The following is an 18,027-nucleotide window of genomic DNA, read 5'->3' as shown; positions in this document are numbered from 1 at the left end:
ACGATATAATACATATAGTTAGACAAAACTCAATTATCATTTTTCTATTAGCCAATTAGATCTAGGCATGATCACAATCGATCGACAATAAAGTAAAAGAAGAGGAGACCACAAATATGATAGGTTTTGAATAACGACAAAAGGGATTATCACGGTGAAAGGAGGAGTCGAGCATTATAACTAACATTCGATGATAAATGAAAGCATATATATAAGGGTATCATAATTCCAACAACTGTCATTCGCTATGCACCAGAGATTAAAATCACAAGAATAAATTATTTATATCAAAAATATGGATAAAGTGATTTACAAAATATTTATATGATTTTATATCTTTATATATATAATTATTCATTTATTTGATCCAAAAATAATTTATTGTTGAAACAGATTTTAAGGAAAAAACAATCTTATAATCCTTCAAAACTTGATTTCTTTTGTTTAAATTAATATGCCTTGAATAGTATTTATGACTCGTAAAAAAAAAAAAAAAACTCGATAGAAGTTGATCATGGATTATATGATATTTAATTAAAATTGACTGTACACCAATATAGTATATCTGTAACATAACAACTTTTAATTATAGCAGACCACATTTCAATCTGGAGATATCAATCTATACATGCCAACTTCGTGTTTGTCCATAAATATCCTATCCTTTGTTTGAAAATGCGCATGTTGTTGTATGTTCACGTTGCAGTGGTTTATTAACATGATATAAGTGCATAATTTTGCTTTGATTACTTGTCTTATTTAAATTTATTAATTCTACTTTTTTAAGTTCCTTCCATAAATTCATTTCATTAATGTCTGTTTGACCAAAATTGAGACTTGTATTGACATAACGATTTGGGACGTTATTATCCAAGACATAAAGAATAAAGATGGAACAACTGATATCAAAATCCAAAACACATTTCATGCATTGATAAAGATGATGATGGTCTTATGACCCTATCTGAAATGATATACTGAATACATCCACAAAGGCATCGATAGCCAGAAAAATACTGATTGAGAACGGGTCTAGATAGTGTGCATAAAAATCAGAAATACTAGAGTTTGATTATTTTTTTTTTACCGAAATAGGAGAAATTTCATTAAAGATTAAAGAGGACTAGATACTGAGTTAGACTGATCTATCATTACAAGACCCAAAAACACAGAAATTACAGCCCTTCCGAGATTGACTAGCCAATGGGCCACACGGTTCATGATGCGGGAAACATGGACCACATCGGCAACATAAAGACTTGAAATAAGAAATAAAATGACATCCAAAATATTCTCAAGGAACCAACGAATCGACTGACTCCAAGGGAATTAGCTCGATAAAGATGTTGGAGAAATTTAGTTGTGCAGCCTTCTGAAGGCTTTCAAGTGGAGCAGAAGCTTCAGCTATGATGATGAGAAGTTGCATCCACCAAATCCAAGAATGAAGAGATCTGCACCTGGAATCACAAAGTGGACGAGCAGAAGCCTATGGAGGCATGCAAGAGTTTGTTGATGCGAGAAAAGCTTTAGCAATTCCAAAGGAGGTTGAAGACATTTCAGAAGAGCATAGTTAGCACTAAAGCTGGTGACTCCTGATCAACCCAGTGCAACTGGTCTTTCAAATTCCATTGAAGCCACTGCATAATAATATTACAATGCAAAAATCAAATTTAAATATTCCAATTAGTACATAAATAAATAAGTTTGCAAAGAAGCCTCCACTGACGAGATAACACCTTCTTAGATATATCCAAATCCATAAATTGGGTGATGACTGATTTAAAAACAAATTACAGAAACAACTTTTTGGTGTTTTAAGTTTTTTTCGCCACTTAAATCATTAGAGTAACTACCACTCAACAATTTCTTGTGATCTTTGGTGATAATTTCTATATCCTGCATAACTTGATCTGAAATATGACTCTTCAAGACTTACCCAAACAAAAACCAATCCGGATTTGGAATTAATTTGGACAAAATCCAAAAGTCCCTACCATAGATCCAAAGGTCATCTAAGTTGGACTGTCATGTAGAATTTCTAAAACATGCAGTTTACAGACAGACCAACAATACTATGTCAAAGACAATCAGAAAATAATTTACGCTAACAATCAGTAAGACAGAACAAATTTGATTTCTAATCAATGCTAATCTAGCTTGTCATAAAAGAAAAATCCCACACCTCAATTCACCTTTTGTTAAGCCCTTTGCATTCTATTTCCAAAATCTCAAATTAGGGGAATAATCTACCTTCGTCGTCACAAATTAGACCATCAGCTAAGCCCTTCCTCATCCTCCGATGCCAAATGCAAGGTATCATTTCCTTTCCAGGTGCCAGCAACTCTCAAAATATCAAGCAGCTCAGGAACATTTTCTTTGTGAGGGAGAACAAACTTCTCCATGAATTTGGTATCTGTGAATACGAGAATCGATGTAAACTTGTATTTTCCAGTCCACAATCCTTTCAATTTCAACATTTCCGTCACACGAAACCGCGGAATGACCCTCTTCTGCAGACTATATAGCAAGATAGATGGCTGGGAGGCGATGAAGGAAGGGGTGTCCCCGACTATATTGATAAAAAATTCCATTTTTCTGCGCATCATATCGAGGGAGATGCATAAGAAGGTGGGTACTTTCCTGACTACAGAAGAAAACTCCGACTCCGACCACCCGAAGCTCCTCATGAACTCGACCTTGGCCTCGAACCTTTCTTTGCTTACCATGAGGAGAGCATCAAGTGTCCGCACGAACATCCGAGATTGCCGTGGCATCCCCAGCTCATCGGCTCTCGCCACCAAAGCTCGGAGAGACTCTGGTTTCCGTGAGATTAATTGTGGGTGACGTCTCAAGACGACAGAGACCCTTTCTTCAGGAATGCCGCACTCATCCCTCAAGAACTTTAGGTTAGGATGCAACGTCTTCTCAACGCTGGAGGAGAAAAACCATCCTGTCTTCTTGAGACGGTTGAGAACAAGCTCTCTCGATCCCAAGAGACTTTCCCACAGCTCCAATTTGGGGACGATGGAACGCTGAACGTTGAAGAGGAGGATGCCATGGTTCTTCAGGATGGCATCGACGATATCCGACTCCGATAGGCCCAAATCGCGTAAGAACTGAAACTTCGGGGCCAACTTCTCCACGTTCACGCATAGGTAATTTGGGTTCAAAGATATCAACTTTCTGATACCGGCGCCGTCGAAGCCCTGAGATCTCATGAAGTTAACGACGGCGTCGGGTTTCTCGGTGGATCGGAGGTGCGCAAGGGGTTTAGAGAACTTGGCTACCTCGGAGGGGGAGAACCCGCAGGAGTTCACGAGGTATTCCACCATGAAGTGGGGATCAGGAGATGTGGTGACGCCTACAGCGGCGGGAAGGTCGACAGAAGAGGAGAAGAAGAAGAGATCTCGAAGGCGGTAGGTTTCGAACAGGGGCAGAAGGCTATTGCGGCGGAGGACGGAGCGGAGAGTCGCAGCCGCCATTGTAGGAGAGAAGCGAGCACCCCAAGCGAAACCCTAATTCCTATATGCAGTGTGTGTAACCTTCGCTACGCACAAGAAATACAAAATTACAGGAATAAATTTTGTATCTAAAAAATATGATAAAATGATCTATAAAATATTTATATAATTTTAACTTTTTCAGAAAAACACACTTGCTAAAGAAAATAATTTTGATTTTGGGACGAATTTTGACTATTTAATCTAGTAGAATGCTCTAAGTTTTAAAAATTATATATAAATATTTTTTTAAGAATTATCATCATACTACTATTCATTTTTTTTTCGACTCTAAACATGTTTGATAAGAGCGTTATTACACATCATGATTATTGATAATAAGAAAATATAAAAATCTATAAAAAAAATAAACATGCATCTCAAGTGGACTCCCGAGTCTTCTCCTATGTCATATTAGGGTTAAAATCTATTATACATAGGTGGAGATATGACTAAGCCAAACTTATATGTAAAAATTTTCTATGTTACGAGACGAAAATGATATTTTCATCCGATAAAAAGATGTTATATGAAATTTTTTTAAATTTGAAGCGTTAATGAAAAAAAAAACCAAAATTATATATTTTTTAATTCATCCTTATCATTCACACTTTAAAATATAAAATTATTAATTGCCAAAGTGAAAAAAATATTTCTTTTGTCTGAATTAATATACCTTAATTAATATTTATGACTTGTAAAAATTCTTGAGTAAAGTTGATCATGCTTAATATATATTTTAGTTAAATTTGACCGTACATTAATATATTGTTAATTAAAGCACAACACACTTCACGACACGAATTCGAGGTATCAATTTATACCGTGCCCGCGTGTCGAAGAGCCACGGAAGTGGATCAAACTTGCACCATAAAACACCACGCGGGACCGAGTTGAGGATGAACATCCGACCGTTACCCTAGAAATGAACGGTCTTGATCAAAATTGTATCCCCTTGCATATGATCTCTTCCACTTGATCACATTGTTCAGTGGAATCGCTGGTATCGCCGCCCCAATCCCCGCACTTACGCCGCTACGCCGCCCGCGTCCGCCACCACCTCCTATCTCCTCATCTCAGCTCCACCCGAAGGGATGCCACTGATTACTCGCAGGTTCCCTAGTCTCCGGTCGTCTCCTTCGACCCCGATCCCTCTTCGCAACCCATTGTCCTCTTCCCACCCCGCGAGCCATTGGAGGATGGGGAGGAAGCACAGCAAGCCTCGCTCGATCAGCTGTACCGTCTGGTTCCGCCCCTGCATCGACATCCACAAGGTACTGCGCATTCTTCTCTTGCTTTCTCCTCGGGTTCTCTTGGCACCGCTGAGTAGAACGAGATCCAAAGTGGTAGGTTAAAGTGAAACAAATCGTGGGATCCACGCTTCGTGATTCGACAGACGGCGGCGCGTCGGACCTGGTGACCAACTTCGAGTCGGATAAGTCGCCGGCAGAGTTTGCGAATCTGTACAAGAAGGACGGGCTCAAGGGTGGCCATGTCATAATGCTTGGCGCTGACGCCGCAAGCCAATCTGCGGCCTTCGAGGCCCTTCGTGCTTACCCTGGTAACTTCGTGATCATCCATAGGTATATTATCCTTCGTGTGTAAATGTGCATTTTGTTGTATGTTCACATTGTCACGGTTCATTAACATGGTATAAGTGCATAATTTTGCTTTAATAACTTGTCTTCTTCAAATTTATGAATTTTGCTTTTCTCAGTTCCTTCTACGTTCATTTCATCAATGTCCATCTTGCCAAATTGGAGACTTATGTGGGTCGACATAAAGATTTGACGCATTATCATTCAAGTCATGTCTTTTCCTTTCTCTTTGTAGTTCTTCCATTTTTCGAATTCAAGTTTCTACTTTAATGTTTTCTTGCTTTGCTTTGTTGAATTGTAACTATAGGTGGTATGCAAGTTGGAGGTGGGATCAATGCAGATAATGCCATGAATTATCTTGAAGAAGGGGCAAGTCATGTGATTGTTACCTCGGTATGTATTCATTTACTTGCATGTAGAATGTTTGCAGTGCGAATTTTTGCAATCCAATCTTATTCATAAGCCTAAACCAACTCCCAGATCAAAAGATGATTATCGGGGAAAAAAGAAAGAATGTTAAGAGAACTTTATTGGTTCATCATTTTTTACGTAACACATTGATAGTTTAATGGCTTATTTATTGCTATCAATTCAACATACCAGAAGGGATACGGCTCTTGTCCAGAGTCCCCTGTGCATTTGGACATGGACACACCTCCTTGGTGTAGAATATCTTTTATTCTTTCTCTTCACATATATACAGTATAAATAGTAAAAAGAACTGAAAAGTCTATTTTTAGATAATGCTTTATTTACATACAAAATATATAATAGAAATTTCTTATTGATTTTATGTCTTTTTTTTATTACATCATATTTTGATTACTAGTTCTATTATATGCTTATATATGTTGAATTCTGATACCAAAAGCTACTTTCTCACTTTTATAAACATATAAAAATAATTAGGAAATGAAACTATAGGTGGCAAAGTTGGGGGACAGCCTCAATTTCCTGATCCTCCAAAATCTTAAGAATTCAGCTGCAGTTATACAGGCACTTTGTCTGTTGAAAATTGTGTACTAATTTATTCCCATTTGTTGGGTCTAAACCACCAATACTTGTTACTCTCTCGTAGTATATTTTCAGCGATGGGAAGATGGACCCTGAGCGACTTAAACATCTTGTCAATATGATTGGCAAGAATAGACATGTGTTGGATCTTAGCTGCAGAAAGAAGGTATACTATTTCTTTCCTAGTAATTGTAGCATGGACTTGTATGCAATTGATGATGTCTACAGTAAAGTTCTGATTTTGAAAACCTATTTGAGGAAAAGAGGGAATTTAAGGGGAAAATTGACATTAGATTCTCCAATATCCTGATGGTTCCTCGATTTGAGAGCAACCTAGTAATACTGAGTCTGCTTGGAAGACATGGTTGGTTTTCTCTTTCTTCCGCATTTCTAATTGCTCCATGTCATTAAAGGTATCCAGGTTTAGAGCTTTTGGCGGATAGCTGCAAAGGTGATGGTGAGGGGAAGGTAGTGGCAGGGAAAGATAAAAGAGAAAGAGAAAAGAAGGGAAAGTAATGTTGCCAGAACTTACATTTGCTTTATTCACTAGCATGGTTTTCAGAATTTGTGGCTGGAGATGAGCACTACATTGGCATATGACTGAATACAAGAGTTGATTGAGATGAGGATTCTCTCTAATGAGATCCACAGTAGTAGATATAGTGATGGTATGTTGCACTGCCATTATTTGTGATTTTTTGTTGATTGACATGACAGTTAAAATCCTCAATACATTGCAACGATCATGGTGGAAGTAAGAGTAGTAGTTGTTGTCAATTTATTCAGCACATTAACTTATTGTTGTTATGATGGAGAAATCACTGTAGACTATAGCTACAGATAATGCTGTAAGCATAAGCATTGCGATTATGTGTCTTCTCTTGATGGAACGTTTTAGGACAACACCATTGATCGCAAATGTTGTGGGATGGTGAGTGTTCGTTGCATTACTGTGAGACCCAAATGGGGTAGAACAACTATCCAAATTGGTAAAGTGATCACTCAAGTCTTGTGGCATGGCAGCAGTTTTATATCTGATTGTGAACAATCTGTAGATGGCTTCCAAAGTATATATTCCTAAAATTTCACGTAAGATAATTGTGATGCAGCATATATGTGAAGATTGACATTCCATGGAAATAATTTTGTTGATTATGATGAACCCTTGATCTAATAAGGTAACAACAATGTACAAAGGGGGTTCTCATTGTGAAAAGTCAATCTACAACAAAAATAGTCTGATGAGAAGAATGTTTGATGCACATGGTCAAATATTTTTTTGACCCAGTTAGACAACTAGTTACAATGTCGGAAAGAACCAAGTAACTGAGCAATGACTCCAAGGTGAGATAAGTGAATACCAATCCAAAATTGATTGAATGTGACTCTGATATAACTCTAGTCTCTGTTGGGAATTCTCTTATGGGTGGTTTGTCAAGTGAAGATTTCTATGCAAGGAAGTTGTGAGATTGTAAGAGCATGTATCTGGAGGATGCTCCTTGTAGTTACTCTCCACACCACAGACTCCAAGAATGAAGAGATCAGCTAACCAAATCACAAAGGGTGGATGAGCTGAAGCCCCCGGAGGCAAGTCAGAATTTGTTGATGCAGGAAAAACTTTAGCAATTCCAAATGAGGCAGAAGACATTTCAGGATAGCATACTCAAGTTTTGATGCTCAGAGAAAAGTCTATACAACCTTGAAACAAAATTAGTGCTAAAGCTGGTGACTCCTGATCAACCCAATGCAACTGCTCTTTCAAACTCCATTGAAGCCACTGCATACTAATATTACAATGCATAAATCAAGTTTCAATATCCAATTAGCACACAAATAAATAAGTATGCAAAGAAGCCTTCTTAGACATCCAAATCCATAAATCTGGTGACGACTCATTTCAAAACAAATTACAGAAACAACTCTTTACTGTTCTATGATTTTTTCAGCCACTTAAATCGTTAGAGCAACTACTACTCAGCAACTTCCTGTGATCTTTGGTGATATTTTGTATATACTTACTGCATAAGTTGATCTAAAATAGGACTCTTTGAGACTTACCCAACAAACCAAAATCCCATCCGGAATTGAAATTAATTTGGACAAAAGCCAAAAGTCCCTACGATAGATCCGAAGGTCATCTCAATTGGACTGTTTGGTAGAATTTTTAAAACATGCAGTTTACATACAAACCAACAATACTGTGCCAAAGACAATCGGAAAATAAGTTAAGCTAACAATTAGTAAGACGGAACAAATTTGATTTATAATCAATGCTAATCTAGCTTGCCATTAAAGAAAAATCCCACACCTCAATACACCTTTTGATAAGCCCTTTGCATTCTATTTCCAAAATCTCAAATTAGGGGGTAATCTACCTTCGTCGTTGGCAAATTAGACCATCAGCTAAGGCCTTTCTCAGCCTCCGATACCAAATGAAAGGTATCATTTTCCTTTACACACGCCCTCAACTCTCAAAATATCGAGCAGCTCAGGAACATTTTCATTGTGAGGGAGAACAAACTTCTCCAAGAATTTGGTATCTGATAATGTGAGAATGTATGGAAACTTGGCTTGTCCAGTCAACAATCCTTTCGATTTCAACATCTCTGTGACACGAAACCGAGGAATTACCCTCTTCAGCAGACTAAATAGCAAGAGATATGATTTGTCGGCGATGAAGGAAGGGGTGTAACCGACCACATAGATAAAAAATTCAACTTTTCTTCGCAACATATCGAGGGACATGCCTATGAAGGTGGGTGCTTTCCTGACAGCAGAAGAAAACTCCGACTCCGACCAACCGAACCTCCTCATGAACTCGACCTTGGCCTCGAACCTTTCTTTGCTTACCATGTGGAGAGCTTCAAGCGTCCGCACGAACATCCGAGATTGCCGTGGCATCCCCAGCTCATCGGCTCTCGCCACCAAAGCTCGGAGAGACTCTGGTTTCTGTGAGATTAATTGTGGGTGACTTCTCAAGACGACAGAGACCCTTTCTTCAGGAATGCCGCACTCATCCCTCAAGAACTTTAGGTTAGGATGCAAAGTCTTCTCAACGCTGGAGAAGAAAAACCAACTTCTCTTCTTGAGATGCTTGAGAACGAGCTCTCTCGATCCCATGAGACTTTCCCACATCTCCAATTTGGGGACCAAGTAACGGTGAACGTTGTAGAGGAGGATGCCATTGTTCTTCAGGATGGCATCGACGATAACCGACTCCGATAGGCCCAAATCGCGTAAGAACTGAAACTTCGGGGCGAGGTTCTTCTCCACGTTGTAGCTTAAGTATCTGGGATTCGCAGATATCACCTTCCTGATACCGGCGCCATCGAAGCCCTGAGATCTCATGAAGTTAACTACGGCGTCGGGATTCTCGGTGGATCGGAGGCGCGCAAGGGGTTTAGAGAACTTGGCTGCCTCGGAGGGGGAGAATCCGCAGGAGTTCACGAGGTATTCCACCATGAAGTGGGGATCTGGAGACATGGTGCCGCCTACGGTGACGGCGGCAGCATTGACAGAGGAGGAGAAGAAGAGGCGATCTCGAAGGCGGCAGGTTTCGAACAAGGGAAGGAGGCGATTGCGGCGGAGTACAGAGCGGAGCGTCGCAGCCGCCATTGTGGGAGAAGAAAGAGAACTGAAATGGGTACCCTAATTCCTATATGTAGTGAGTATAAGCTTCGCTATGCACAAGAAATACAACACTGCAGCAATAAATTATTTATATCACAAATATGGATAAAGTGATCGACAAAATATTTATATAATTTTGTCTCTCCATAAGAAAACACGCTTTTCATGAGAAAAGTGATTTGAACATCCGACGAATTCTTTTTTAAAAAAAAACTTCTACATTCAAATTTTCTTATGAAATTGCCTAAATTAAAAAAAAATATTTTTTTTAATATTCAGTTTTCTTCTATCGATCATCGCTTTTTACAATACAAACATTAGCAATCTCGCCCATCGACTATTATAGATGATCCTCATGCAAAAAAAGGAAAGATTATCCAGAGAATCGATGCAAAGATGTATATACATATACACATATATACATATATACATATACACACATATATATACATATACACACATATATATATATATACATATATATATATATACATATATATATATCACAACACTTGTTAATTATAGCAAGCCACATTTCAATCAGGAGACAATCAATCTATACATGCTAATTTCGTGACCATCCGAAAGTCTCCTCTCCTTTGTTTTACGTTCACATTGCATTGGTTCATTAACATGAAATAAGTGCACGATTTTGCTTAGATTACTTGTCTTATTTAAATTCATGAATTCTACTTTTCTCACTTCCTTCCATATATTCATTTCATTAATGTCCGTCTTCCCAAAATTGAGACATACGTGTGTTGACAAAAAGATTTGGGACATTATTATTCAGTCATAAAGAAAAAAGAGTATCTTCTCAATTTTTTTGATGAACTTGCAAGTTCTATCAGTTCTACAACTCCTGCACAGAATCTATTCAAAGACGAAAAAACTGATATCAAAATATAAAACGCATATCACGCATTGATAAAGATGATTGATAATCTTATGATCCTATCTGAAATAATATTAAAGATATGCACGAAGGCATGACTAGGCAGAAAAAAAACGAGTTGAGAATGAGTGAAGATAGTGTGCATAAATCTGAAATACTAGTGATGCAAATGATCATAAACTCTACTACAAGAGCTAAAGGTAATTAACGAATCTTGAAATACACATTTAATTATCACATCTAAACCTTTTTGAGCTTAAATGTTAGTTTGCACATTCGACTTTGTATGAAAATTCTTACACATGAAGCTTCTTGATGGTTTTGAAGTGGTCTGTTCTTCAACATGAAAGGAATGAGGTTGACTGCCTCCCAATTCCTTATGTAATAATTTTTTCCAAAATCCAATCTTCTATAATTATTATTATAGACTATTATTATTATTATTATTATTATTCCAACAATCCAGTTTATCTTGGAGCTAGGATCTTGGAGCAAGGGATATAGAGATAAATGCTAATATATATATATATATATATATATATATATATATATATATATATATATATATATATATATTCTTTTACACATATAGAGTTAAATAGTTAACCACAATCATCATTGATGACAAAAAAAAATGTCCGCATAATGATGAGGACTTGACACAAAATAAATTCGATATCTGACGCAATCCATGAGAGGGACTCATTTACTAATTCCTTTTATCACTCATAGACTCAAATCTTAATCCGTTTCTTTCATCCAATCTTCTGTCACTTATGATTAGACCACCATGAAATATCCACCAACAAAATTCACATTTGCCTCATACACTTTATCTTAATATAGATATTATCATTGTGCTTAGCTCTCACCTGCACCATGGCACAAAAGGCATTGCACTTACAACAAGCCTTTTGTAATGTCAATTGAGACCCAAAGGATTTAAGTACATTTATGTAACATCTTAGCATCCATTCCCAGTAAGTCATTAAGAACCTCTGTTGCCTTCATCTTACTGTATACCTTTCAATTGTAAATCCCACAGGTACTACATTTAGCTCAAGGCAAACATGCTTGGAAGAACATAGGTTAATAACTCAACTATAAACAACAGTGGAGAAACTAGCACCACCAGAAACTTGAAAAATGTTTATGATCATTGCAAAGATGTGACAATATTAAAATGCACAAGTTTACCTTATGTTACGGTAAAGTAACTTTTTAAGCCGTGGCCTCGGGGCCGACGCGGCTCTGTTCTGGGGTCCGGATGTCGAGGATCTCAGGCTACGTCCCTCGGGTTTTCCCTGCGGTCGAGCACCGTGGTTCGGGTCAGGAGGAAGCTCCTGGGAAGAGGCGACACCGTCTTTGTACCTGCGCACAAGTCGGGTCGGGGCGCTCGACCCGACTCCTCCGACGATCGAGTCAGAGAAGGATGTGGAGGGGTTTTTTGGAGGAAGAGAAGTAGAGGTGCTTTCTAGTGCCTTTTTTCTCCTTCCCCTTGTCCTCAGGACTCAGGGGTATTTATAGAGGAGGTTGGATGTTACCTGACGTGCCCGCTTGCAGGGGCAGGACGGTACCGTTGGTGGCGTCTGACATTGCCACTAGGGTTGCGTGGAAGGCTGAGCGGCTGCAGGGTATGGCGGGCCTCGATTGGTGTGCTCCTATGCCTCGACCGAGCGCACGAGGTCAAAGCTAAAGTGATTGACTGAGGGCGGGTGACGTCGGCGAATGTCGAGTCTGCGTTGTAGCTTTGGTTCCTCGGGCAGTATGTCTACGAGGCGTGCTGACGTGTCACATTTGCCATTTTTACCCCTATCATATGCCCCCCCCCCCCGAAAGGAGCTATGCGTCGGTTTTTGCATGCGGGGAGCCCGATGCATGGCTTATTACTTCAGGTGGGCTGTCTATACGGAACCGAGGGGTACGACGCAGGCGGGCCGGCCGCGCGAACGTGTCCCGAGCAGTATGAGGTCGAGGTGCGCAACTTAGTCGGGAAGCCGAGCAGGGTTGGACTCGGGGGCAATGGGGCCGATGAGGGCAGAGGAGCGCAGCGCAGGCGGGCTGGCCGTGCGGGTGCGTCTTAGGTGGCGTGAAGTCAAGGGCCGAGGAACACAACGGGCGGGGTGACCGCGCAGGTGTCTCGGGATGGCGTAGAGCCGAGGGCCGAGGAACACAACAAGCGGGGTGACCGCACAGGTGTCTCGGAATGGCGTAGAGCCGAGGGCCGAGGAACACAACTGGCGGGGTGACCGCGCAGGTGTCTCGGGATGGCGTAGAGCCGAGGGCCGAGGAACACAACAGGCGAGGTGACCGCACAGGTGTCTCGGAATGGCGTAGAGCCGAGGGCCGAGGAACACAACGGGCGGGGTGACCGCGCAGGTGTCTCGGGATGGCGTAGAGCCGAGGGCCGAGGAACACAACTGGCGGGGTGACCGCGCAGGTGTCTCGGGATGGCGTAGAGCCGAGGGCCGAGGAACACAACGGGCGGGGTGACCGTGCAGGTGTCTCGGGATGGCATGGTGCTTGGCGATTGGTTGCGGCCGGGGATCGGCTGTTTTAACGCACGCGGGCGCGGGAGGCCGGGTCGCCTTTCTTCTGGGGGAAGTAAAGGGTTTCCCCCTTTTGGGGCTGCCGGTTTTCGAGGCTGACATGATTGGGCGCCTTCGCACCGCGCTGCTGTCGGCAGCCACGTCATACTTCATTTAAGGCGAGGTGATGCTTTTCTGTTTTCGAAGCGTGTTTCGGGAGACGAGGGGTTGCGTTTCGGCGGGATGCGGCCCTGCTTATAAGCAGCCTGAGGTTTAGCCGCTGGGGTCTCTTTCATCTGTCTTCATCACGCTGCTTCGTGCACCTACTCTTGTCTTGCATCAGTCGTTCCCTCTTTCCCTACTAAAGGTCAGTGAGAAATGGCGTCTTCCTCCTCCCTTTCGTCCCCTTCGAAAACCGTGGAGACGACGATTTCATCGAATCCCGCCTCGTCGTCCGATGAGAGGGCGGCCCGGGCCCTTGAGGCCCTGATGTGGTCGCACGACCATGACTCTACCGTGGGCGAGTCGTCGCTGAGCTTCCTCCGGGATCGTTATGGTATCCCGGCGGAGTTCGTCCTTCGTGCTCCTGAGCCCGGTCAACGAGCATATGACCCAATCCCTAGGGGCTTCGCCCTTACCATAGACGCTTTCGAGGCCGGGCTGCGCCTTCCCTTCCACCTCGTCATAACTTCGTGTGTTTCCTGGTGGCGTATCTCCCCGTCTCAGATGGCGCCGAACTCGTGGCGCTACCTGGCGGCGTTTCTAGGAGAGTGTCACTATGCCCGCATAACCCCGACCCGTGACCTCTTCCTTTCTTGCTTTCGTCTTACTAAGGGGTCGGGGGGTTACTATCTGTCCGCCCGAGCGGGCTTTCGGGTGAGCGGGGCCCCTTCCAGCAACAAGGGGTGGAAGGAGCGTTTCTTCTTCGTCAGTCACCCGGGAGATTGGGGTTTTGGGGTTCGCTGGGGGGCGCGTGTGATAGATAACACCGTCCCAGTTTTGGACGACGAGGGGCGCCGAGGACTCCAGAGGCTTAGAGAGATCCTCCCGGCCTCCCGAGCCATTCGAAACATGTCCGAGCGGTGGTTGGCGGAGGCAGGTCTCAACCCGGTGTCTCTAGGTATACCCCTTGGGGCGATTTTAGGGGTTCTTTTTCGCTCATGGGTCGCCCGCTTAACTTATTGTCGTTTTTGGCTTTTTCTTGCAGAGATGGTGCGTCTTGAGGCCCTTCGAGGGGTAGAGACTCCTGCGGCTGCGTTGGACCGCTCGCCTTCTGTCACCCGGGCGGGAGCAAGAGAGGCCCCCGTGGACGTCGAGGCCGGTCAGCCTAGGAAGAAGGCGCGGGTGCTTTCGAGCGACGACCCTGAGGTGGTCACGGCCTCAGCGGGAGGTGTCATGGTGCCGGCGGGGGCTGAGGGCGTGGTGGCGCCGACGGATCATGCCGCGAGGAGTCAGACAGAGGGCGAGGCTGGTCCGAGTGGACATGTGGCAACGGAGGCGCCTCGCCAGCCCTCCATTCGCGAGCTCCTTTGTCTTCCGCTCGGGGAGGAGGGCGAGCTTTACTTGGCGCGGGAGGTGGGCGCTCTTCCGCGCGGCGCTGCTACTGACCCGCTAGTCGGCCGGTGGGACGGTCTCACCCGGGGTAGCCGGGTGTGGGCCGATGGTGATTGCGCGGCCAGGTTCGTCCGCGGAGGGCTGCATCCCGACATAGCTCGGGATTTATATACTCTATCCTCCGAGACTCTGCTTAGCAAGTCCGCCAAGTCGCTGTTGTGGGTAAGTGTTGTCTCGCCCTTCTGCTTGTGCGTTTTAGGGCGCTTGATTTTGACCTCTTTGCTTCTCCAGGGTAACCATTACGCCGCTGCGCTGATGGATCGCGTCCGTGATGCGGGACGGGTCATCGCTACCCTGAGTAGTCGCAATGCCGAGCTCCGGAAGCAGGCGGACGAGGCTCGGGCTGGAGCGGGCCCTGAGGCTGTCGCGGCGGCCGAGCGGCGCGCTTCGGATTTGGAGGCGGAGGCGGTGCGCCTTCGGTCGGAGCTCCAAGCATCTACGGAGCGGTCCGCGGAGCTCTAGATGCGGCTGGAGACGTCCGAGGGGCGTAATACAGAGCTCCAGATGAGCCTGAGAGCGTCGGTGGCCGAGGCTCGCTCGGCGAGGGCGGACTCCCTCGAGCTGCTCCGACGCCTTGAGGAGTCGCGGGCCGAGGCGCGGGGAGCTTCGGAGGCTCTTGATGCTGAGATCCGCCAGAGGCCGGGGAGGGACAAGAAGCTGATCGAGGATTACAAAGGCTCCCCGGGATTCCAGCTCGGCCTTATTCGGACCGGGCGGGTTTCCTACGAGTACGGGTATCGGGTTGCCCTTGCTCGTTTCAGGGTGCGTAATCCCAGCTCGGAGGTTGTGGAGGATCCCTTCGGTTCCTTCCCCGAGGACCTGGATGTCGGCATGCCATCCGATGTTCCCTTTGACGACAGCCCGGATGCCCCTGAGGGGTGATGATCTTTGTACTCTTTGTAACCCGCTTTTTGAATGAACATGTTTTTCCCTCCGAGTAGGTTGTCTGTGTCTCGGCCCGGCTCCATCTTTAGCCGGATTTTTCTTCACGGGAAGTATTTTTTGAGATTTTGGGCGTTCCAAGTCCTTGGCAGGGGATGACCTGCCATTGTGGTGAGTCGGAATGTTCCGATTCTAATGACTTCAGTCACCCGGTATGGGCCTTCCCAGTTTGGGGCTAACTTGCCTCGTGCCTTGGTCGGGTTGCTGACCTCGATCCTTCGCAGGACCAGGTCGCCTAGTTTGATGGGTCGGGGTCGCACCCTTCGGTTGTAAATCTTTGCGACCGCCCTTTTGTACAAAAGGGCTCTCACATGTGCGTTGGCGCGCCGTTCTACCAGCAGATCGAGGGCTACTCGAAGTCCTTCGTCCGAAGCCTTCTCGTCGTAGCTTTGTGTTTGGAGGGTGGTGATGGCTACTTCGGGCGGCAGGACAGCCTCCGTTCCGAACGCGAGGCTGTAAGGGGATTCTCCGGTTGCGGTTTTGGGGGTGGTGCACAGCGACCACAACACGCTGGGGAGTTCGTTTGTCCAGGTCGATCGGGCCGCGGTCACTCTTCTTTTGAGTCCGTCCAGGATGGTCCGGTTGGTTACCTCCGCTAGTCCGTTGGTCTGAGGGTGGGCCACTGAACTGAATCTCAGCTGGATGCCATGATCGACACAGAACTCCTGGAATCTTCTGCTGGAGAACTGAGGTCCATTGTCTGTAATGATGGCCCTGGGCAACCCGAACCGAGTCACAAGGTTCTTCCACACGAATTTCTCTATTTGATGTTCCGTGGTTGTAGCTAGTGGTTCGGCCTCGACCCACTTCGTGAAATAGTCCACCCCCACAATTATGTACTTCCACTGTCCGGAGGCTGGTGGAAAGGGTCCGAGCAAGTCCAAACCCCACTGTGCGAATGGCCATGCGCAGTCGATGGGGCTGAGCGGGGCCACGGGCTGTCGGGGTGTGCGGGCGTGCTGCTGGCACGAACTGCACCGCCGAACGTAGGCTTTGGCGTCTTGGGACATGGTCGGCCAGTAGTAGCCTTGACGGAGTATCTTGTGCGCCAGGGTTCGCCCGCCGATATGCTCTCCGCATATCCCCTCGTGGGTTTCTGTTAGGACCATCTGGGCTTCGTCTGGCTCTAAGCATCGCAGGAGGGGGTAGGTGAAGGATCGTTTATAGAGGCGCCCACACTCCACGGTGTACCACGCGTGCGTGCGACGCAGGCGCCGGGCCGCGACTTCGTCGAGGGGGAGGGTTTCATCTTGCTTGAAGTGCAGCAACTCTTGTACCCACGTGGCCGGAGCACCGCCTGGGGCTGTAGTTGCCATTTCGACGACGCGGGTAGGGAGCTCCTCGATCTCTTGCCGTGTTTCGGCGACTGGTTTTGACGCCAGCTTAGCTAGTGCGTCGGCCCGCTCGTTCTCCTCCCTCGGAACGTTGGACAATGTGAAATAGCGAAACTTGGCAGTTAGATCCCTTACCCGTGCCAGGTATTTCGCCATGGTCGTGTCCCGAGCTTCGTATCCGCCGTTGAGCTGCTCGGCCACAAGTTGTGAGTCGGTGAGGACGCGTATCGCGGCCACCTGCATCTCGAGGGCCAGTTCCAGCCCCGCCAAGAGCGCCTCGTACTCCGCCTCATTGTTGGTGGCTTTGAATCCGAACCGAAGGGATCGCTCGAACGAGCGTCCATCGGGGGCGAGGAGGACCAGCCCTGCGCCGGCGCCCTTTGGGTTGGCCGAGCCGTCAACGTGCAGGGTCCAAGCTTCGGGAGCTTGCTCGGGGCCTGCGTTCTCTAGCTGTGTCAGCTCCGCAATGAAGTCGGCTGCCACCTGGGCCTTGATGGCGGTCCTGGGCAGGTAGCTTATGTCATGTTCGCCGAGCTCCACCGCCCATTTGAGGAGCCGTCCTGCAACATCAAATTTTGTTAAGACCTGCCGAAGGGGTTGGTCGGTGATGACTTCCACCGGGTGTGCCTGGAAATAGGGGCGCAACTTCCGAGCTGAGAGCACCAGGGCGAGCGCGAGTTTCTCTATTGGAGGGTAGCGCTCCTCAGGCCCGCTTAGAATGTGGCTGACGTAGTAAATCGGGAGTTGTTGGCCGGAGCTTTCCTTGACCAAGACGGAGCTGACCGCATGCTGGGAGGCCGCTAGGTAGAGGCCCAGCTTCTCACCCGGGGAGACGGAGGCGAGCCGGGGGAGGCTGGCCATGTGCTGTTTTATTTGTTCGAAAGCCTCCTCGCATTCTGGTGTCCACTGGAAGCTCCGCGGGCTCTTGAGCGCCTTGAAGAATGGGAGGCAGCGATCGCCTGATCGGGCGAG

At 45.6% G+C, this 18,027-nt stretch overlaps 3 protein-coding genes across 4 annotated transcripts; 1 reads left to right on the top strand and 2 right to left on the bottom strand.

The window, feature by feature from the left end:
- Positions 1-1,046: 1,046 nt before the first annotated feature.
- On the bottom strand, positions 1,047-3,540 carry LOC135585724 (uncharacterized). Of its 2 annotated transcripts, none has more exons than XR_010491968.1 (2): positions 2,193-3,540; positions 1,047-1,637 (listed from the first exon to the last, which is right to left on the bottom strand). XR_010491968.1 is itself a non-coding variant. In XM_065129864.1 (2 exons), the coding sequence occupies exon 1, from the start codon at positions 3,480-3,482 to the stop codon at positions 2,274-2,276; it is 1,209 nt and encodes a 402-aa protein (XP_064985936.1). In that variant the 5' UTR covers positions 3,483-3,540; the 3' UTR covers positions 1,047-1,637; positions 2,251-2,273. The 2 variants fall into 2 exon arrangements, 1 of the variants encoding a protein (XP_064985936.1); XM_065129864.1 differs by having other exon boundaries at positions 2,251-3,540.
- A 936-nt stretch (positions 3,541-4,476) lies between these two features.
- LOC135625287 (1-(5-phosphoribosyl)-5-[(5-phosphoribosylamino)methylideneamino] imidazole-4-carboxamide isomerase, chloroplastic-like) lies at positions 4,477-6,982 on the top strand. The gene is made up of 6 exons (XM_065129863.1): positions 4,477-4,774; positions 4,851-5,083; positions 5,218-5,306; positions 5,406-5,491; positions 6,177-6,278; positions 6,526-6,982. The coding sequence occupies exons 1-6, from the start codon at positions 4,595-4,597 to the stop codon at positions 6,553-6,555; spliced, it is 720 nt and encodes a 239-aa protein (XP_064985935.1). The 5' UTR covers positions 4,477-4,594; the 3' UTR covers positions 6,556-6,982.
- A 320-nt stretch (positions 6,983-7,302) lies between these two features.
- Positions 7,303-9,777, bottom strand: LOC135586156 (transcription termination factor MTERF15, mitochondrial-like). Its single transcript, XM_065129857.1, has 2 exons — positions 8,488-9,777; positions 7,303-7,896 (listed from the first exon to the last, which is right to left on the bottom strand). Exon 1 carries the CDS (start codon positions 9,725-9,727, stop codon positions 8,555-8,557), a length of 1,173 nt encoding a protein of 390 aa, XP_064985929.1. The 5' UTR covers positions 9,728-9,777; the 3' UTR covers positions 7,303-7,896; positions 8,488-8,554.
- Between the last annotated feature and the right edge of the window lie 8,250 nt (positions 9,778-18,027).

This window comes from Musa acuminata, chromosome BXJ2-10 (assembly GCF_036884655.1).
Source record: "Musa acuminata AAA Group cultivar baxijiao chromosome BXJ2-10, Cavendish_Baxijiao_AAA, whole genome shotgun sequence".
NCBI lineage: Eukaryota > Viridiplantae > Streptophyta > Magnoliopsida > Zingiberales > Musaceae > Musa > Musa acuminata.
Note: the sequence above shows the minus strand (reverse complement) of the source record. Positions and strands in the feature narration are given on the sequence as shown.